The sequence below is a fragment of the Suricata suricatta genome, chromosome 1 (assembly GCF_006229205.1).
Source record: "Suricata suricatta isolate VVHF042 chromosome 1, meerkat_22Aug2017_6uvM2_HiC, whole genome shotgun sequence".
Taxonomy (NCBI): domain Eukaryota; kingdom Metazoa; phylum Chordata; class Mammalia; order Carnivora; family Herpestidae; genus Suricata; species Suricata suricatta.
Window position 1 is genome coordinate 13,536,340 of NC_043700.1, and position 22,162 is coordinate 13,558,501.

A 22,162-nucleotide genomic window follows, 5' to 3' on the forward strand; every position below is an offset into this window, starting at 1 on the left:
GCTCTCCATTATGACAGCCTGTAGCCACATGTAGCCTTTGAGCATTTGAAATAGGCTCCCTGAATTGAGAGGTGCTGTGAGTGTACAATACACATCAGATAATGAAGACTTGGTACCAAAAAAAGTGAAATATCTTATTAGCAATTTATATTAATGTCAAAATTGGTTGAATGGAATACTATTAAAATTGATTCCACCTGTTTCTTTTTATTTTTAATATGAGTAGAAAATTAAAATTATGTGGCTAATCTTCTGTTTCTCTTGGACAACACTGTGATTTAGAGCTTTATAACTCATTTCCAACTCCTCTTAATTCTGCTCTGTATGCAAAGACCACGGCCAATTCTCTTGAGCCTCTGGGGATGTTATAGGAAATGGCCCTTTTAGGGCTCTAATCTAGATTCTTTGGTGTAAAGGCCTTCAATAGTGTGTTTTGACTATCTCTGTAGTTTTCACCTCCAAATTCCCTAGAACTAGAGGTTTTCTTTCTCTGAACTTTGCCCTCCTCACTTAATCCTGTCGGGAAAATGTCTTAAGTAATCCTAAAATTTCTACCTCTCATAGACCTTTATCGTTTTTTGTAAGCTTTCCAAATCATTCAATACCCCTTCTTTCCTTCAATACTTAAATGTGAGAAGCCTCATGATTTTTTAAAATTAGCTTTTCAGTTAAAATTATTTGGTTTCGAGTGGCGGCATAGTGCTTTTCATTTTTCACAAAAATTGTGGTCGAGTTCTGTATGACATACGGTTGAAGAGCACCATTTAAAAGAAACTTTTGGTACATGGTTTTGGAAATGAGAAATTATCTTTAAAATATAATAGCAATTTTGTTTGGAGTAAACATGTTTTTATAGAATTGGTTTTCTTTTTTGCCTAGGTTTTTAAATACTTCATTTTTAAAAAAATGTTTAAATGTTTTATTTATTTTTGAGAGAGAGAGAGCGAGAGAGACAGAGTGTGAGTGGGGAAGGGACAGAGAGAGAGGGAAACACAGAATCCGAAGCAGGCTCCAGGCTCTGAGCTGTCATCAAAGAGCCCAGTGCGGTTCAAACCCACGAACTGTGAGATCATGACTTGAGCCAAAGTTGGTTGCTTCACCGATTGATCCACCCAGGTGCCCCTAAAATTTTCATTTGAGAGAGCATGCATGAGCAGGGAAGAGGGACAGAGTAGAAGAGACAGAGACAGACAGGGACTCTTAAGCAGGCTTCATGCTTAGTGCAGAGCCCAATGTGGGGCTCAATCCCACAATCCTGGGATCATGACCTGAGCTGAAATCAAAAGTCGGGTGCTTAACCGACTGAGCCGCCCAGGCGCCCCTGTATAATCGCTTTTCTAAAGTTAGCGCGTGGGAGGATTTATAGACTGATTCTCAGCCGAAGGACACAGTGAAGTGTGTCCTCCTAGAGGTTTTCACTCATTGTTCGTTTTTCCCTTCTAGGTATTCCTATAAATCACACATATTAATTGTGGAGACATGTGAGGACATAGCTAATTAGAGAACTGGCATATTATTTTAGTATTTTCCTAGGAAATTAGAAATTAGATGTTTGCAGTTACCGAGATGAGAGGGAGTTGTATTTATTGTATATATAAGTCAGAGTTACTTTTCTTCATGTCAGAAATGGTTCATGAGACGGATTTTAATGTGGTCCCTTCCTGCTTTCTGCTTTCTTGGTCTGCTCATCCCAAAGTCCTGTGTGCGTTTTGAGATGTTACTGAAACACTGATTTGTCATGAATTTGACTACAACCTTTGTAATAGGAAAGCTTTTCTAAAACATATAATACCACGAATTAGTTATTCAGGAATTGAAGTTTTCCCTCTTGTTCTCCTATTTTGAATTTGCTTGGCAGTTTGCAGACACTCGAAAAGATGCAGTCTTTGGCCTTTTTGTAATGGTTTTTAAATGGCGGCGTTTCCTGTATTAGATATGGGTGTGCGCTTTTCAAACATTTTGAATGTATTTACATTTGTATTTCAGATTTTTTGTGACGCCTTGAACATGACCCCCACACAGTGGGACTTCCCCGTGGAATTATGTTGTCGGCCTATGGCTTTTGTTACCCTTACGGGCCTGGATGTAGTTTATAATGCTGTCCACCGAGCTGTCTGGGACACTTTCTGTGCCAATCGGAGGGCTGATCGGGTACCAATTTCTTTCAAGGTGCTCCCGGGTGACCATGAGTATCCCAAATGTAGACCTAAGGTAATGACATGATGATTGCATGGGGACTTGCCTTCCCTCCCTCTCTCTCTGTATGTGTGTGCATATCTTTTTGTTGTTGTTGCTCCTGGTGTCTGTGCTGGAAAAGTGACAGTTATACTGATGCATTACTAAAACCCAAGACTTTTTTGTATATGTAATACACTATAGGTATGTTTAATGATAGTTATTTTTTTATTTTTAATGTTTTTTATTTATTTTTGAGAGACAGAAAGAGACAGTGCAAGCAGGGGAGGGTCAGAGAGAGAGGGAGACACAGAATCTGAAGCAAGCTCCAGGCTCTGAGCTAGCTGTCAGCACAGAGCCCGACATGGGGCTTGAACCCACGAACCGTGAGATCATGACCTGAGCCGAAGCCAGATGCTTAACTGACTGAGCCACCCAGGTGCCCCGATAGTTATGTTTTTTAACCCCAGAGGAATAATTACTTTGTAATTTTTAAGCTTTCTAGCCTTTTTTTTCCCACTTGCTTAGAATCACCCCTAGTCTTGGTAAAGGCCTCTCTAAAAGTAAGGTCTCACATTTCCCCATTTAGCTTTACCAGTATCGTTATATCGTTATAGAATCCAGGGCCTTTGCAGTTTGATTTAATTTCGCACACATTTTGAGCACGTCCTTTGTGTTAGGTCCTAGGAATGATGTAGTAGGCTGGTTACAGAAATTTAAATAAGACAAAAAGACATACTCTCTGCCCCTGGAGATTTCTTCATAAATGGAAGCAGTTCCATAGTATGGAATGAGGTAAGGCATTAAGTTCAAAATGGACTTTTGGATTGAACATCATAGTGGAGACTGATTGACCTAGAAAAATAATGGGAAGATGTTAATAATAGCGAATAAAAGTGCTTACAATGTCAGTGTCCTTTTTAAAGAAAATCATGTATAGTACTTTGTTATTTGTCATAATCTTATGAGTTGGTGTGAAAGTCAGTGAACAAGACAGCAAAATAAACCACCTGTTTTGTGTGTGTGTGTGTGTGTGTGTGTGTGTGTGTTTGCTTGCTTGCCCTGGAGCAGTGCTTCTGACAGACTTGGTCTGTCATCATCATCATCACTTGGGGTGCTGGTTAAACACGGATGCAAGGCCTCCTGGGTGAAGCTCTGGAAGGGGTGGGGCTGGATTTGGGCGCAGGCTGCTTGTTGGGCTGCCTCCAGGAGGACAGTGGAGACGCGGTTTCCTGTCCCTGCCTGTAGACGCCTGAGCTCTCTCTGGATTTGTGCAAGTCACAGGGCCCGGCGCTCACACACTGGGTCTCAGCGGGTGTTTGTGTCCGGGAGAGCCAGCACTCAGGGCAGCTGGGCCCTGTTTGTCCTGGGTCCCTTCTGCAGCGCAGGGAACTTTCCATTTGCCCATTCCTGGTTCTTTCCTGAGTCCCTAAGCTTTCTGTGTCAGGTTTCCTCGCGGTCCTTGCCTTTCCCCACTTGAAGTAGATGCGGGATCCACCCGAGGCTGAGTCAGTGCGGGTGCTGGGGAGGCTTCCAGTAGTTCCTTCAGGGCTGGTGTTCACATCTCCCACCTCGTTCCCGTGGTGTGGCACGTAGCGCTGACGCCGAGTGACCGCTCTGACATTTCTGTATTTAAGAGTTGTCCTGCATTCCTTTTGTCGTCCACTGTAAGGTGAAATGCTGTCCCGGTAATATGTCTTTAAAACGAATGAAGCAATGTGGGGGCTTTCGATAATATTTTATGTGAGCGGCTTTCACAATAATGGAAACTGGGACAGCAGATAGAATTTACCTGGGAAGGGCTAATTGCTTGCAGGGTATTAGAGAGCCTTGACAGTAGTAGAAATGCTTTGGCTTTGGTTATTCTTTAAGTGGAAACTGTAGCGGAACCAGGGGAGATGGAAACTGCGGCAGATGCAGGGTTGAGGTTCTACCTCCGTTACTTTGGCTCTTACTGGATCTCTGTAAAGCTGAATTTCTTCATCGTAAAAGTTTTTTGTGTTGTGTAAATGTTGAATGATACGAAGGCACATGGAGTGCCCACCGCTCAGTACCTGGGGCCTTCTGCTGCTCTTTCATTGAAGAAGTCTCTTCAGCTTTTGCCCCCGTTTGCAGAGGACTTCCTATGAATGGTACATCCCAAAGGGGATCTTAAAGACGGGCTGGATGAACAAACATCTGAATCTGGTGCCGGCCCTGGTGGTCGTGTTCTATGAACTGGACTGGGACGAGCCTCAGTGGAGAGAGAAGCAGTCCGAGTGCGCCACCAGAGTGGAGATAGTCAGGTACGGTCTGACCCCGGCCAGCGCTCCCCGAAGGCACCCGCGGGTGCCACACGGCGCCGTCCCCCTGGGGACCGCCAGCCTCCGGTGAGACGGGCCCGGTTCCCAAGTCACTCACGTGATGCTGAGGTGTGTGAAGAGATTTAGAAGGCACATGAGTCCGAATTTCCAAAGGCTTTCTTCTTGCATTTGTAATATCTGGGGGGAGAAAACGTAATTTGCTATTCAGTCTCATAAGACCCTTGCTTTATCAGCCCTCCTGTTTCAGAATACTTCTTTGGGATGACCAGTCTGTGATTTATCACGAGAGAGAGAGAGAGAGAGAGAGAGAGAGAGAGAGAGAGGTTGCCCTGTGACTTTTACATGAAAGCGTGTACTCAGGGCGCCTGGGTGGCTCAGTCGATTAAGCGACTTCGGCTCAGGTCATGACCTCACGCTTGGTGGGATCTCACGGTTCGTGGGCTCTGTGCAGCTCCGAGCCTGGAGCCTGCTTCAGATACTGTACCTCTTCCTCTCTCTGGCCTTCCCCTGCTTGCGCCGTCTCTGTCTCTCAAAAATAAATAAAAAACATGAAAAAAAAGTATATATTCAACTTTGCTTGTAAAGCAGATTTTTGTTAGAATTGAAGCTTGATACCAGAGTATACTTTTAAAACTTCAATCATTGTAGCACAGAGGGGTCTTTGCAGGAAAAGATTTTCTCTGCTCTTGGGGGTTTTTAGTTGAAATTTATCTTTCTTCACTTGAATTATCAAGCTTGTACTTGACGTAAAGTCTTGAATATGTTTTTTAAAACTAAAAGCTTAGTTACATTTAATTTTATTATTTTTTCCTTTGCAGGCAAAGTTTACAGGGGAGAAACACAAAGGTCGCAGTGGTTCTGATTCAGAAGAAAACTCCTTTGCCGCCAGGTAACAAAAGGTTCATTAACAACGAATTAATTGCTTTATGTTTCTCATTCATATTATCAGGAGGTGTAGTTTTTGATGTTAAAATCTTTTGTGCGTTCAGTTATAGGAAAGATGGTGTGTTCGCTGTAAAAAGTACAAATAACGCATGAATAAATGCTCATTGTAAAAAATTATAGTATTAAAATGTTTTTAAAAATTAATAGTAAAATATGAAATATTAAAATACTCTTCTCCCCCATCCTCAGGCCACTTACCTCACCATGTAAACATTATCTATCAACTGATGAAACAGATATTCACTTGATTTTATAAAAAATAATGTTATCTGAGGTCTGTTTGAAGTTACATTCTTTATGTAATTTTTTTTCTTAATCTGCAATGGGACAAAGAAAAATGCCATAGGATTTCTAATTTCTTATAAGAAAATAACTTAGTTTCAAATGCTTATTTTTTCTACCTTCTAAGACATTCGAGAGGCCAAAATGGGTTTTGTTTCTCTTTCAAAACTTGTGGCAATTTAGGAACCACTTTCCTGGATTATTGCTTCCATTTTTACAGTTTTTGAAATAATTATGTGGCATATCTGTTGGCATAACTTGGCCTCTCTAGCGTGGCTCCATAGAAAATTCCACAGGGGTTTCCTAACAGATAATGTACTGTGTAACTTCTGAGGACCCCACAGGGCCCTCCAAGGATCCCAGGAGACCGTCTGTTTGGGTTTTTCTTCCTAGTTCTGTTGGTTAGGTCTGGGGAGCCATTCATTTAGGGAAATACACAAATCACTTTCTTTTCTTTCCCTTTATGGGATTTGTCAACAGGAGAAGATGTCACTGCGTCCGAAAGGGCTGCGGCTTTATGCAACGCCTGTGAGCTGTCAGGAAAGTCTCTGTTCGTGCTGCCCCACACGGACCACCTGGTGGGTTATATCATAAGGTAAATCACGATCTTAAAACGTTTTTTCTTTAGAGTGTTGACGAAGCATTGAACAATTGGTTGCATAGACTCATTTAATTAGCAAAGACACGTGTTCATGGGAAAAACTTCAAACGGTGCGGAAGGTATATGGCGAAAATAAAAGTCCCCTTTGTCAGCTCCCTAACCTTGTCCAGTTCCTTAATATCAGCACTATCAACAGCCTCTTAGTTTTCTGTCCACACGTGGCCTGGTGTATGAAAATGGAGGTAACCGTACCTACATTTGCTCAGCTGCCACTTGACATTACCTCACTGACACCATGTACGCATCTAGGTCAACCTCAGTTTTGTTTTTTAGTTTTTTTTTAACGTTTATTTATTTTTGAGAGAGAGAATGAAATGAGTGAGTGGGGGAGGGGGATAGAGCAAGGGAGACACAGAATCCGCAGCAGGCTCCAGGCTCTGAGCTGTCAGCACAGAGCCTGACGCAGGGCTTGAACCCACCAACCATGAGATCATGACGGGAGCCAAAGTCTGATGCTTAACCAGGTGCCTCAAGGTCAACTTCATTTTTTTAAAAATAATCTACATGTTTTTTCTGTTGTACTTTTCAGGAACCACCTTATGTCCTTTTATGACTGATTTGTCCTTTTATATGATAGTGTCACCATTGCTTCATATCTGACATGTTGGTGTATATATTTAAATCATGTTTAAGGAGGGTCTGAGGCCCATCATATCTGAAATACCTTTATAAATCCTGTGTATCTGAAGGGCGTATGACTTGGGGATACAACAATATCTCACAAAAATATGTGACATTATCTGTTGCTTTCTAGCATCTAGTGTTGAAGAGAAGTTTTATAATGTTAAAGTTCTGGCCAGGTTGTATTTTAGACATGAGCCTTTTCTCTGACTTTGACCATAAGATGGTTTTCCTTTTCATTCTGTGTAAGTGCCCCTCTTAAACTCGGGAACAGTGTAGTTGATCTATGATTATTGCTTCCCTTCCTTCTGTTCCCGTGTCTCAGAGCAACCTTCTGCAAGTGATGACCTGTAGGAAGTCATAGCCCATTCTCGTTGGCGTGTAAATGACACTTTAGGGAAGAGAAGGGAAAATTCTGAAGGAGTCAGCTTGAAAACGCAACAAGCCAAAGAATGAACTTAAATGCAGTCAGTGGATGAAATCTCTGTACTGAAAATGATAAATAGTAGTGTTGATACTCAGCATTTGTGTTTTATAAAAATATGAGTTCCAAATCCAACAGCCTTCAGCTCGGGACGATAGACTATCGGTGTCATGCTGACCAGCAGATTTTTTTTTTTTTAAATCATGTTTTGTTTTTCAAAACAAACGTTACCCATTTATAAGACTTCATAGTTCAGCTTAGGTTCATGTATTCTTTCAAAGTTAGACCCTACTTTCATATTTTCACATTTTAAAAAGTGCAGTTTTAAAATTAGAAAATCTTATCTTAGAAAATATAAAATTTTTGAAGCTTTGGTATACCCATATTTTTTCTTTACACATTTTCCTTAGATCTGTCTGAACTCTTTGAAGACAGCTTCAAAATTGTGTTTTATTCCGAGGAGGAAAAGCCTCAAAGTCCAGCCTTTATCTGACTGTGACTTTAGCTTTTTTTCATGTCGTAGGCAGATACTTCTGATATATGCATATTTTCACAAAAGGAGCCTTGAGGCATTTATCTGTCTGTGGTCAAATTTTCTTTGTTCTTAGGTTACCCCAGAGTTAGGGAATTACGTGGGATTTAAATCCTATAAATGCTACTCTCCTCTCGTTCGGCAGTGCTCATTTTCAGTCCTTTTTTCCCATTAGTTTTCTTATCCTTTAACCTTAAATATTAAAATCACAAAAAATAGTCAAATTGAGTGAATATTGTATATCTGTTTCTTTCACATTTCATATAAAAATTATAAAATTAAAGGGTGGATAATAAATAACTAAGTGGTTTTGGGGGTCTTTACTTTTTTATTGAGAAATTAAGGATATTTTGCTTTACTTTTTATCTTTATCATAAAGTAAGCCATGGACATTATCTCTGTCACGATTTTACTTTTAGGTCTTTCAAAAATGATTCTTGAGAACAGTTTGGTTTAAAATAACTTTAGTGTTTGAATGTTGATTTTTTTTTTTTAAACCAGGTTAGAAAACGCCTTTTATGAGCATGCACAGACTTATTACTACACGGAGATCAGAAGAGTGAAATCTCATAAAGAATTTTTGAATAAGACAACACACCAGGTACATTATTTTTCCAAAAGAAGGAAATAATAGAAGCGTTCATCACTGATTATTTTAGAGGAGGTTTTTAAATGTCTGTAATACTTTGATGTTTTTAAATAGCTTCTAGGCTTTTAAATCTTTTTAAAGCTTTTAAGAACTAATTTGTCTTTTTACTTTTTCCCCTTAAAGTTCTTACAGATTTTTATAGCTTCCTTAACTCACTTGTTTGTTGGAGTTATTCTTGGTCTTTAATTTTGAATACTTTTATGTCTCCTCTTAATAAATTTATGGTAATTTTTATATCATAAGAGAATATGTGTCATATTTTTTCTATTTTTTTTCAGCTTTTATTTGTTAGACATCAGTTCAAAATAGCTTTCTTCAGTGAATTGAAACAAGATACACAAAATGCCCTGAAGTAAGTTTTTCACGGTTGTCAAACTGAATTTTTCTTATCTTTATGTTAACAGTAGCATAGTAATGGCAGTTTCTGAATCTCAACCAAAGTTTAATTAATTTTAAAATGTTTATGTTGGTTAGATTCATGTATGTAATATTTAATTTGTTTAGAGATGAATGGAATATAATGTTTTGAGATTTTAAAAGAATTTCCATTTTATTATCAGAAGTAAATTTTACAGTCTCATAAAGCTTTTTGGTCTAATTTGACTAAGTTCCATGGTCAAAAGAAACATTAAAATTCTTTTCATCCTGTTGACTACTTATTTGTAAAATCAGTAAAATCTTTGTGTTGTCTGATTTCCACAGTTAAATACACATTAAACATTGCCTTATCTTATACTATGAATTTCTGAATATGTATAGTGCATTTAGTTAATTCATCTATGATTTTATTTATTAAAAAAATTTTTTTTGGTTTATGTATGTATTTTGAGAGAGAGAGAGAGAGAACAAGCAGGGGAAGGGCAGAGAGAGAGGGAAAGAGAGAATCCCAAGCAGGCTCCGCACTGTCAGCACTGAGCCTGACCTGAGGCTCGAACTCACAAACTGAGATCGTGACCTGAACTGAAACCAAGAGTCAGACGCTTAATCAGCTGAGCCACCTAGGTGTCCCTATGATTGTATTTTTAATTACATTATTGTTAAAGTTTATACATCTCCGCATCATTTTTCATTCAAAGGCTCTGCTCAGAGCTTTGAACAGTAGTCGCATATGTATTGGCAGTGGTTATGCATTTTATTCTTTTGCTTTTACTAAGCACAATTTAATAAAACCTTTTTTTCTAACTTTAACTCAGTTTTTAAAGATTGTGTGTGGCAGCGTAACGTAGGAATACAAACTGAAGAGAGGCTAAGTGTGCAGGGCAGAAGAATAAGAGCAACCAAAAAACAAATCTATACAGAGGAATATCGCAGAAACGCCTTTTTTGTTACTATTGACGTGGTGAACCCCAGATTGTGTCCTGTGAACGTCAGCAACTCCGTGGGATTGTAACTGCTTTTAACGCAGTTAACTTTTTACCCATGGTACCACTTCTAGATCTTCTCAAAGGTGATTCTGGAAAGAAATATTTTACCTGGGAAAATTAGGAAGGAGCAAAGAGTTGTCTTTGGGGAAGCCTGGAGATGGTCTCGTTCCTTCCGTCCTGAGGGAGACATGCTTCTAGCAGGTTTTCCCGTCTCGGCCCACCCCTGCTCCTCCAGCCGGTGCCCAAGATCCGCAGTGTCCCCTGAACTTGGGTTTAAAAACTGTTGACTTTGCACCCTGTCTTGTTGGCACCGTCTTTGCTGATATAATTTCTGTTTGTTGGAGAAGCTCATAATTGTGCTTTTAAAAGCTTATTTTTTAAACAGAATGCTGACTTTTTAATGAAATTCTGGGCAGTTTTCAACTTACTTTCTATCTATTTCTACAGAACAATGCACTTGTGATGGGTCTGTGCTTAGTGTAAAGTCATCGATTCCTCCCACATACTATTAATGAATATATCACTTTCAGATCGATATGTGTAAGCTGTTCCTCAGCTGTTCAGTGCTAAGAAATGCTGAGTAAATATTGTCTCCTTTTTCTAATAATTTGTTCTTGGGGATCTTTTCTTAAGATTAGTTTGTATCACAATTAACCACGTTCCCCGTGTGTGTATTAGGAATTACAGGACCGCCTATAATCTCGTGCATGAGCTGAGAGCCCATGAAACTAACATTCTGGAAATTAAGACAATGGCAGGATTTATAAACTACAAGGTAATCGTTCTACTTCCAAATGAGGGAACCTTGTCTTTAAATATGAGATTCCCTTTTTGAAATTTGAAAATCCAAATTAGTTACTTGCTCTGAAAGGGAGGAGTTGATTAATTAGGCTCTGCTCTCTCTGTGTCCCTTATTTCAGGAGCCCCTGGCTCCCAGCAGCCCCGGCTGTGATGCTTGTTTCGAGTTTATGGGGCCCAGAGTTCTCCCTTGGGGCAGTTTTACTTTTGTAAGACTTCTCTAAGAGGGTCTTCTGGTTTTTGTTTTTAAGTTTATTTATTTTGAGAGAAACAGAGAGCGAGCGGGGGAGGGGCAGAGAGGTGGGTGTGGGGAGAGAGAATCCCAAGCAGGTTCCATGCTGTCAGCACGGAGCCGGATTTGGGGCTCAGACTCACAAACCATGAGATCATGACCTGAGCTGAAATGACAGTCAGATGCTTAGCTGACTGAGCCAGCCAGGTGCCCTGAGAGTCTTCTGTTTTTAAGCGGGACCAGGAGAGAGAGAGAGAGAGAGAGAGAAGAAAGCCGTCTGTAGATGCCACACATTCGACTTTGTAAGCCTCCCTTGGTTTAATGGCACAGCCACAGAGAGAGCTTCTCTGCTCACCTCAGAGGAGGCTTTCATACCTGTTACTTGAGCCTTTGCAGATTGCCTGTGTAGAAATAGATGGCTGCAGAAGGCAAGCGAGGGCATTTTGTTTTGCTTTTAATCTTCCCACATTCATTCTTTACAGATGGCTAGCGCTGGGCTGGTGATGTGAGGTCAGATAGACACTGTGATTTGCTCTGTAAATGTAAATTGGTACAACATCTATAGAGAATATTTTTGCAGTAACTATATACATTTAAAGGGGGTGTTTCTTTTATTTAAGAAAAAAATTTTAATAGTTTTTTTATTTTTTATTTTTGAGAGACAGAGAGAGATAGTACAAGCAGGGGAGGGTCAGAGAGAGAGGGAGACACAGAATCAGAAGCAGGCTCCAGGCTCTGAGCCCAACGTGGGGCTTGAACCTATAAACCTGAGCCGAAGCCAGACGCTTCACCGACTGAACCACCCAGGCGCCCCCCCCCAAATTTTTTTAATGTTTATTATTTATTTTTGAAGGGGGAGAGAGAGAGAGAGAGAGAGAGCCAGAGCACAAGCAGGAGAGGGGCAGACAGGAAGGGAGACGCAGAATCCGAAGCAGGCTCCAGGCTCTGAGCTGTCAGCCTAGAGCCTGACGCAGGGCTTGAACCCATGAACTGTGAGATCATAACCTGAGCCGAAGTTGGACACTTAACTGACTGAGCCCCCCAGGTGGTCCCTAAAGGGGGTGTTTCCTTTAACCTAGCAATTCCACATCAGAAAATTTATCTGATGTATGTGCTAGTAAGACTTGCAGGTCACATATGTGAGGATATTTATTGCATCTTGTGATAGGAGAAGATTGGAAACAACATAGCAGTAAGTGACTGGTTAATATAAATTAATATGAATTCCAAACAAGGGAATATTCTACAACTACTAAGAATGAGACAGCTCCACTTATTGATATAGAATATTAAGTGAAAAAAGTAAGGCACAAAGCAGCATATTTATTGTGAAGCTGTTTGTTTAAAAATGATCAGATACATATAAAAGCACACACACTGGTGTGTCAGAGACTACATCATGAAACTTCCTGGGAACGGGCCGTCTCTGAGCCGGAGGTTGGATGACCGGGGGCAGAGACGGATGAGAGACTTAACCTTCCATGGATTCCTCGTACCTGAAGAACAGAACTGATGATAAGCATATGAAACTAAATTTTTGCCGTGTTTCTTCTGTGTTTCTTTTATCTTACGTAGATGTAGATGATTACTTTTTGGGGATAGTATCCCAGATAAAAAGCTTTCGAGAATTTCTGTAATCCTTATTTGATATGGAGGCCACTGTGCTCTTATTGGGGTACAGAAAACCTCTAGTTTTCTGACAGTTCTAGAACTGAAAGGTAGTCTGTCCTAGAGGAGGTGATATTAAATTTTCACCAATTTTTGTGTTCTTCATTGGACATAATTTTTTGTATGCTATTCTATACTTTTTTTGTGTGAGCGAGAGACAGAGAGCACAGCAGGAGAGGGGCAGAGAGAGGGAGAGACACAGAATCCAAAGCAGGCTCCCGGCTCTCAGCTGTCAGCACAGAGACCAACGTGGGGCTCGAACCCACAAGCCATGAGATCATGACCTGAGCTGAAGTCAGATGTTTGACAGATTGAGCTACCAGGCGCCCCATTCTGTGAGACATTTTAAGGTATGCAGTGCAGACATGGAATAGTTTTATTGCGTTTATCAAGGGGCCGTAACCTCTGGTTTTAGCATAACGATTCTACCAGAGAAAATCCATTCTGTTGCCAAGAACTTGAGAGGAAATTTCAGTCTTTTTGAAGTTAGTCTCACATTTTACATGTTTTTAAACGAATACACCTTTTGACTTTATTTTCTTCTTTATTTTGGGGTTGGTTTTACATTTTGCAGATCTGTAGGCTGTGTTTCCAGCACAACACCCCACTGGACGCAATCGCTCAGTTCCGAAAGCACATCGACTTGTGTAAGAAAAAAATCGGAAGCGCAGAGTTGTCTTTTGAACACGCTGCGTGGATGTCTAAACAGTATGTTTTAAATTGTACTTTTGGAATTCTTTTTTCTTTCAATACTCGGGATTTGGAGGAGTGGAATTAAGTCCTAGATTGAGCTAGGCTTTTTGTCGGTAAGTAGGCTTTTAGAGATCTAGTGTAAGTAGGTTTCCAGTAATGGTAGATACTGAGTCATAGAGTTTCTTAATGGTAATCACTTAATTCAGGGTACCACCTCTTTCATGCAGCCCATATTTATGGAGTTTCCACCATGTGTCTAGGGACCGGGACCATAGCAGTGAAGAATACAAAACCCCTGCTGCCCTGAAACTTGCTATTTGAGAATGGTGTTTAAAAATTCTAAGGTGATATTGTTCCCGGGAACATGGATGTTTCTGGCTGATGCGAACTATGCCCTCATAGTTCCCATCAACCAGAAACATCCATGATATATGAGGTGTATATCTAAAGGTTTGCCAGGACAGAAGAGTGACTTAAATGCAGACTTTATCTGGAACCTGTAACCAGAGTGTGTTAGTATTTACAAAGAAACTCCAACAATTCAGTTCTTCAGTAGCATTATTTTAACACAATCTGCTGAGGTTATGTTTCAAGAATGGATAATCATTAGAAGTAAGCTTCTTTTTTCTTTCCTTTTTCTTTTTCACCTTTTTTCCCCTTGATTTTGTTTTCTTTAAGATTCCAGGCCTTTGGAGATTTATTTGATGAGGCTATCAAGTTAGGGCTGACCGCCATCCAGACCCAGAACCCTGGCTTCTATTACCAGCAGGCGGCGTCCTACGCGCAGGAGCGGAAACAGCTGGCGAGAGCGCTCTGCAGCCATGAGGTGAGCCACAGGCCCCGCGTTATGGGCGGTCGGGAAGTGTATCCGTCTACCCTTGACTGACTGAGGTAGAGAATTTTTTTCCAGGCCTCCGAATACAATCAGGTTTTATCTTCTGTGTTTTCAGGAATTATCATTATTTCAGCCTGAAAGTAATTTTCACCTGTGGATTAAGCAGAAGGTTTTCTGTGAAGAACCAGTTTATGATTGGCAATAAGTTAGTGGTTTAGAAAAGGCACACTACTTTCAATAGAAGTCACAGTTTAGTCTGTGCTGTAATGTACCTCTTTGGTTTCGTGTCCGTTGATCACGGCTGTAGGAGTCTGAAGGACTTTGGAGGAATGTGTTTTATTTTGAACACCCCCCCCCCCCCCCCCCCCCCCCCCCCCGAGAGGATACCTTTGGACTTTTTTTCTCTCCCTGGGGTTTTACTTTGGGGAAAACTCTTAGGAATCTGTGGCATAATGTTAATTGAAGTTTCTTAACATCTTATTTTGCCTTTCTCGTGGGTGATTATAGTTAGATACCAGTTTCCCCAGAAACACCTTTAAAATAACAGTGTGGCATGTACATGTACAAATATGTTTACATTTGTATACTTCTATCAGCTTATTGTCCTTTAAAATCTGCAGTTTTCTTCTCTGAAGATAGGTGAATATTATCAAGAGTACTACTTAAAAAACTGATCCAAAAACTGAGTTTGCATATTAGCACTTAAAATGTTGGCTTTTTCCCTTTAAGTAACCAGACTATTTTCTGCCATGTTATTTGCATATGAGTTCCATTTTCAGGAAGTCTAAGGCAGATAAAGGATCCTAAGAGATAAGTAATAAGATTTAGTTATGAAGTTCTTCAGACAGACTTATAAATTGTAATGTAAAATATAAAAAAATGAACAGTGGGGAATTTGTGAAAACGTAACAGCAGGTATCCATGAAAAATAATGTGATGTGAAATTTGCAGAATGTATTTAAATGAAAAAAACAGGTTGAAAAATTATGCCAGGTAGTAACAAATAGGTGTGTACAAAGTCTGGAAGACTAATGTATACATTGTTAATAGTGGTAATAGGTTTATAAGTAATTTAAATTTTTATTCATTTCCTTTTGAATGTTTTCTGTATTTTTCAACAGTGTACTTGCATTATATATCGGTGTCAGAGGGAAAAAGTTATAAAAAAGAAAAAGTGTACATTTGTAAATTCTGGTGCCAAAAATATCCCTCCGCAGACAATACCAGGACACAGTGATAAAGAAGGAAAATAGCATCTTCTTTTGAAAACTCTTTGTCACATTACTGTATCTTCCTTTGCACAAAAAGCACTTTAAACGTATGGAATAAACATCAAGCATGCCGTGTAATACATTTTTATTGGCTTATTATAGCGAAGATGAAAAAAAAAAGGCAGAAGAGTTAGCCACTGTGAAATTTGTCACAATCAGGTTGATTTATTCAATTTAATTTTATGACACTGCCTAAATACTAAGTGAAACATTTACTTTCATTTCTGTGAGACTTTAGTGTATGTTGAAATATTCATGGCTATGATATCTGAACATGGATTTGGTATTTGTATTTATGGAAATGTTTTTATTCTGTCAAAGACTGAAGAGCATTGGTTTGTGATGAGTTACATAACTTTTACTTAGGGTTGTGTTTCCCTTTGCAGGCTTCTGTGATGTATCCCAATCCTGACCCGTTAGAAACTCAAACAGGTGTTCTTGACTTTTATGGACAAAGATCATGGCGACAAGGAATCCTAAGTAAATAAGTTTTCCCTGCTTTCTTTTTTCTCAGCCTCCAAAGGCACCGATTGCTCTTATAATTTTCCCATTGGCTCTATAGGCCATAACACATTATCTTGAGGTAAAAATGTATTTTTTAAACATCTTTTTGAGGATTTTCACTTCTTTAGTTTTTAGAATGTTTTATTTGTATCACTACATCTTAGAATAACTTCTAGTTAAAGATGTGGGTATGATCAAAACATTTGGACATCTCTTAAAGTCACAATTAATAAGCTACATTAGGCTAGTCAAATATTTTAATTCCAGTTAACTTGAACGATTTTTTATATTTGATACTTTAAAACCATACTAACTTGTATCACCTTAAAAATTTCTCTATCTTTTTTGTGTGTGATATGTACTTAATATAGCAATTTCTGTGGCAGTCATACTTTAACTGTTAAGAAATTATTTCTCGAAAGTGTATTCTGTATTGAGAATGATAATTGGTATTATTCTTCAGACGGTTGATACCGTTGGGTGAGAGAATGCTGCATTCAGTAATGTTCTCTTCAGAACAGAGGTCACAGAGAAGTTGCCATGCTAATGAAGCTGTCTCTTAGGAGAGCTTTAAAATTCTAGAATGTTTAAGAATCTCAAACACATTATATTTAAGGATTCAAGGAGTGTACACATCCAGTGTTCATGTGGAGGATTCATGTTAAGTGAGCGATCTAAAATGGGCTGTGTCTTGTCTTACGCAGGTTTTGATCTTTCTGATCCTGAGAAAGAGAAGGTGGGAATTCTCGCCATTCAGCTGAAGGAGAGGAGCGTTGTTCACTCTGTAAGGTTTTGTTTCCCAGTGTACACCGCGTTCTGGAGTATTCAAGGGAAACGGGAGGTTCTTTTTATGGCAATGTTTCCCACTTTTTCTTCTAACAGGAAATAATAATAACTCTTCTGAGCAATGCTGTTGCGCAATTTAAGAAGTATAAATGTCCAAGGATGAAAAGCCATCTCAGTATGTATCCATAAGATGCCACAGTTTCGTGCAACTTTGAATAATTTAAAATTATGCCCATAAAAATCTTGTTTCCTTTACAGTGGTTCAAATGGGAGAGGAATATTATTATGCGAAGGATTATACCAAAGCTTTGAAGTGAGTTCTGTTCCGTATTTATTTTTACAAGTGATCCAATTACCTTACAGCAAAATGAGAATGGAAATATGTTTTGAAGGATTTATTATTTCCATATTTATTTCTGTTTCTGTGAAACTCCATTTCTGTGGTATCTTTTCAAATACTATCTCTTGGTACAATGATTCTTAAAGCCTTTGGAAACCTCATGGTCAGCTAAATGTGAGCATACCTGTTAAACGCTTTCAGTAAATTTTCTGAAGTGTATAAGTGTATATAACATGAGCAAGGCACGTTATTTTTCTCCACAAAATCTTGAGGCCCTTTCTTGTGAATCCGTTTCAGCGAGTCTGACGTTTTGCTTCTGTCAGGTTGCTGGATTACGTGATGTGTGATTATCGGAGCGAAGGCTGGTGGACCTTGCTCACGTCCATACTGACTACAGCTCTGAAGTGCTCCTACCTCATGGCCCAGCTGAAAGATTACATTACTTATTCCCTAGAACTTCTTGGAAGAGGTAACTCGGTGCTCTCTCAGTAAAATGCTGACTCTTTAAAAGTTTGCAGCCTCTTTGAGCTGCTTCAGACTGAAAGAAAAATTCTCCAACCTTTCATGGTTCTTACGTGTGCAGGTCAGTTCACCAAGTGAGGGGACTCCCGCTTTCATGGAATTCACTATAGTCAGGGTGTCAGGGGCTCATGAAGCTGAGAAGAACAAAATTCTTCCTTTTCTTTTTTTAAAAAAAATAGGGCATGAAACGATTCTCACATGGAGTTCAACTGCAAGTACACAGAGCCTGGGGCTAACGCAGAAAGCTGTGCTGTCGTACATTGTCTGGAATGGTGCTTAGCCTTCTTAGAAGACATACTTATTCCACGGTGTTCTAATCCCTTCAGTGGGGCCAGTACAGTTACTTGCTCATCTTACAGTTGTGGTCTTTTCCCTTCCTCTTCCATGGTAGCGTCCACTCTCAAAGATGACCAGAAATCTCGGATAGAAAAGAACCTCATCAACGTTTTGATGGTAGGTTGGAGTCCTTTATGTGAAGCGTGTCCCGGGGATGTGTTCATCTGGGCATCTTGGATAAACCGGTGAACGCTTCGTGCTCTGTGTTGGTGCAGAATGAGAGCCCGGACCCGGAACCCGACTGCGACATCTTAGCGGTGAGGACGGCTCAGAAGCTGTGGGCGGACCGAGTCTCTCTGGCCGGCAGCAACGTCTTCACCATCGGAGCGCAGGACTGCGTGCCCTTTGGTGGGTAGCCGGCCCCCGCGGCGCTCTCCCGGGGTGGTTGTCCTTGCTACCAAATGAATCGATGCAGAATAATACAGTCACAGAAGGAATGCTCCAGATACATTGTTCTGCACATAAAAATTGTGGTTTTTCCCCCTCATCATTGACTTAAAAAGCTGTTCAGAATTTTAACTACTTGGTGTATTAAAATTTACCTTGTTCATTTGTAGTTTAGTTGTGATTTGAAGTGCATTTGAAAAGGCAGTTACGTCAAGAGTTTATTCTTTAATGCCTTAGGTATTTTGAAATAAGTTCAAAAGAACAAAGTAGTTGTTTCCCTTTAAAATTGTATGTTAGTTACATTTCAGGAGCAACTATGTTTTTAGAATTAAAGGTGGTTTTGGATTTAAATTTTATCTAAATTTGTTTTGTTTTTTAAAAATGAACTACATTTACACGTTGAGATGCTTCAAGTGCAGAATTCAGTACGAATGTCCTGTGTGGGAGCGCCCGGGAGGCTCAGTTACTTGAATGTCTGACCTTTGATCTCAGCTCGAGTCAGGATCCCGGGGTCATGGGATCCAGCCCCGCATCAGGCTCTGCTCTGAGCATGGAGCCTGCTTGGGATTCTCTCTCTTCCTCTCCCCTTCTCCCCCACTGTTCTCTTCCTCTCTCTCAAATAAATAAAAAGAGAGAAAAAAATTAAAGAATTAAAAAGGCACCTGGGTGGCTCAGTCGGTTAAGCGTCCGACTTTGGCTCAGGTTTTGATCTCATGGTTCATGAGTTTGAGCCCCGCGTCTGCACTGTCAGTACAGAACCCACTTGTGATTCTATGCCCCTGCACCTCTGTCCCTCTCTCCCTCTCTCCCCCCTCGCTCTCCCTCCCTGTCTCTCCCTCTTTCTCGCTCTCCCTCTCTCCTCCTCCCTTCCTCTCTCTCTCCCATCTTTCTCTCGCTTGTGCGCTCTCTCTCTCTCTCTCTCTCTCAGAAAAAATAAGCTTAAAAAAAAAGAAGGCTATCCACTGTAGGTGTTACCTTTCTGAAGAGCAAGTGTGGATCAGAGAATAGTTTGTGTGTCTAGACGGTGGTGTAGAGTGTGACTCTGCCCTCTCTTTTGTTTCTAGTGCAATGCAAAGCCAAGTTTCACGCCCCAAGTTTTCACGTTGATGTTCCTGTGCGGTTTGACATCTATCTGAAGGCTGATTGTCCACATCCCATCAGGTTTTCCAAGCTCTGTGTCAGCTTTAATAATCAGGTAATGGCCCTTTTTAATGTGTTTTTACCCTGTGTGTATCTTTTAAAAATATTTTTTAATGTTTATTTTTGAGAGAGAGAGACAGAGCACGAGAAGAGGAAGAACAGAGAGAGGGGGAGACACAGAATGCGAAGCAGGCTCCAGGCTCTGAGCTGTCAGCACAGAGCCCGAGGCAGGGCTCGAACTCGTGAACCAGGAGATCACGACCTGAGTCCAAGTCGGATGGTTAACCGACTGAGCCACCAGGCGCCCCTAGCATGTGTGTATCTTAACATAGCTTACTTTAAATTAGATGAATGAACTTCGTGAATTTTAAGTCGTGATGGTTTCACAGTAACAAATGGGCTTTGGTAAACTCTATCTGAAAATAAATATAGTTATAGTTCTCAACTTCCGTCTCAGCCATGCAAATTTTACAGTTTTCTTACTCTGAGTATTGTTTTCATTCCATCCTTGTAAACCATTGGAACTTTATCTTTTGTGATACATAACTTGAATTTCAAATGAGATCCACTCAGGATAAATGTAATTGAATTTTTAAAATCATTTGTTTTGTATTCTAACAATGGTATTCGTTTTTTTATTGGAAAACTACTAAATGTTTGCTGTTAAAGAGAGTGGACGGTGTGGATGTGAAGTGAAAAGCGCATGTGTGCCGTCCAGCTCCATTGCCCCGAGGTCATCGCTAGGAATGCCCTGAACAGTCTAGAAGTTTTCTGCGTGTGCACATTTAAGCAGCTTTTTCTTTCTGCAGGGCCAGGGTTATATGCACTTGCACGTTTCTGCAGTGTGTTACAGTGTTGTCAACTACTTGATTAACTTTCCAAATATTGCAGTTATAAGCTCACGTAGTAGATAAAAATCTCCCAGTCACCCAGAAAGTATATGGAACCTTTAACCAGCAAGCATTTAATGAGAGTTACCGTGTTCTCAGCATCGCGGTGAGCCTGCAAACGGTTAGCATATGTCAGCTCTGTTAAGACGGGAGCATTTTGGGGGCAGCGGCCAGGACTGACTCACAGATCGCCCTAGTAGGTAATGAGGCCTAAGTTACGTGGTGTGGGCTAAAAATACAGCTAGAGGAGGCGTGCCAGAGAAGGAGGAGGAAGTTTCAAGAATGAAGGTGAAATGAAGGGAGCTATAACCAGATGAGAGTGGGAGCAGGCTTGGCAACAGCAAACGCTGGAGGGAAGCAGGTGCTCATGGTTCGTGGGCAGCGAGGGGGCCCGTGGGAGGCAAGGCTCATGGCTTACAGGAACTCGGGCTCAGCACGGATAGGCTAAGAAGACAAGAATTTAAAGATTTATTTATTCATTCACTTATTGATGTTCTATTTATTGGCTGGTGGTAAAGAAAGCTTTACCTGCTTTACTGGATTTTTCTGTCTTCACAGCGGAGCAGTAGCCCTGTAAGAGAATCTGGTTGACCAAACCCGGGTCACCTGCAGACTAATGTGTTTTATTCAGCCCGGAACCATTACCCGAGGATTCCTTCTGATTAGTTGGAGAACTTTATTTATTTATATATTAAAAAAAATTTTTTTTACTGTCTATTTTTGTGAGAGGGAGAGAGAGCGTGAGCTGGGGAGGGTCAGAGAGAGAGAGAGAGGGAAGCACAGGATCTGAAGCAGGCTCCAGACACTGAGCTGTCAGCACAGAGCCCGACATGGGGCTTGAACTCACAAACCGTGAGATATTTAACTGACTGAGCCACTCAGGTGCCCCTGTTTTGAGAATTTTAAAGCAAAAGCATAAAATTTAGAATTTAAGATACTTTATTTCAGTGACAAAGTAGAAAGAAAGGATCTTCTGGAAACAGCCAGAGCCTCTTTTGTGTGCATCCCAGTACTAAAACGTGAGGGCTTGGATCAGGACGCCGTCGATGGGGATGCGAAGAAAGGGCTACAGGAGGCGTTTAGGAACTGTGAATCCGGGATTGCTGGGCATATGTACAGGGTAAAGAGTAAAGGACAGCTGGGGTGGCTCAGTCGGCTAAGCCTCCGGCTTCGGCTCAGGTCAGATCTCATGTTCGTGGGTTCGAGCCCCACGTCAGGCTCTGTGCTGACAGCTAGCTCAGAGCCTGGAGCCTGCTTCCAGTTCTGGGTCTCCTTCTCTCTCTGCCCCCTCCCCCCTCATGCTCTGTCTCTCTCTGTATCAAAAATAAATAAAACATTAAAAAAAAAAAAAGAATAAAGGACAGCCCCCTGCCCCCACCCTTGTCAAAACAATTTGTCTGTTTTATAGTTAAAGTGTACCTGCAACATGATGATTTGAAATGCATATATTGCAAAACAATGGCCACAGTAAGGGTACTTAACATCCATCACCTTACAGAATTACCTCTTTTTTTTTTTTTAATAGTTTATTGTCAAATTTTTTTCTATACAACACCCAGTGCTCTTCCCCATAAGTGCCCTCCTCCATGCCCATCACCTCTTTTCCCCCTCCCCCTCCCCCTTCAGTCCTCAGTTCATTTTCAGCATTCAGTAGTCTCTCAAGTTTTGCATCCCTCTCTCCCCCCAACTCTCTTTCTCTCTTCCACTCCCCCTGGTCCTCCATGAGGTTTCTCCTGTTTTCCTGTTAGACCTATGAGTGCAAACATATGGTTTCTGTCCTTCTCTGCCTGACTTATTTCGCTTA

At 40.6% G+C, this 22,162-nt stretch overlaps 1 protein-coding gene across 3 annotated transcripts in view; it reads left to right on the forward strand.

Moving 5' to 3' along the window:
• The window catches only part of TRAPPC11 (trafficking protein particle complex 11), a 66,138-nt gene that overhangs the window by 469 nt on the left and 43,507 nt on the right, over positions 1–22,162 (forward strand). For 2 of the 3 annotated variants that reach the window (XM_029934310.1, XM_029934312.1), the window contains exons 2-18: positions 1,987–2,211; positions 4,291–4,460; positions 5,297–5,367; positions 6,186–6,300; positions 8,445–8,544; positions 8,871–8,944; positions 10,635–10,731; positions 13,229–13,362; positions 14,026–14,173; positions 15,840–15,933; positions 16,662–16,741; positions 16,840–16,918; positions 17,002–17,056; positions 17,407–17,552; positions 17,997–18,058; positions 18,157–18,289; positions 19,393–19,523. In XM_029934310.1, coding sequence (XP_029790170.1) covers positions 2,008–2,211; positions 4,291–4,460; positions 5,297–5,367; positions 6,186–6,300; positions 8,445–8,544; positions 8,871–8,944; positions 10,635–10,731; positions 13,229–13,362; positions 14,026–14,173; positions 15,840–15,933; positions 16,662–16,741; positions 16,840–16,918; positions 17,002–17,056; positions 17,407–17,552; positions 17,997–18,058; positions 18,157–18,289; positions 19,393–19,523 — 1,893 coding nt within the window. In that variant the 5' untranslated portion in view covers positions 1,987–2,007. The remainder of the gene's footprint in view (positions 1–1,986; positions 2,212–4,290; positions 4,461–5,296; positions 5,368–6,185; positions 6,301–8,444; positions 8,545–8,870; positions 8,945–10,634; positions 10,732–13,228; positions 13,363–14,025; positions 14,174–15,839; positions 15,934–16,661; positions 16,742–16,839; positions 16,919–17,001; positions 17,057–17,406; positions 17,553–17,996; positions 18,059–18,156; positions 18,290–19,392; positions 19,524–22,162) is intronic. The other variant, XM_029934319.1, reaches the window with a different exon arrangement.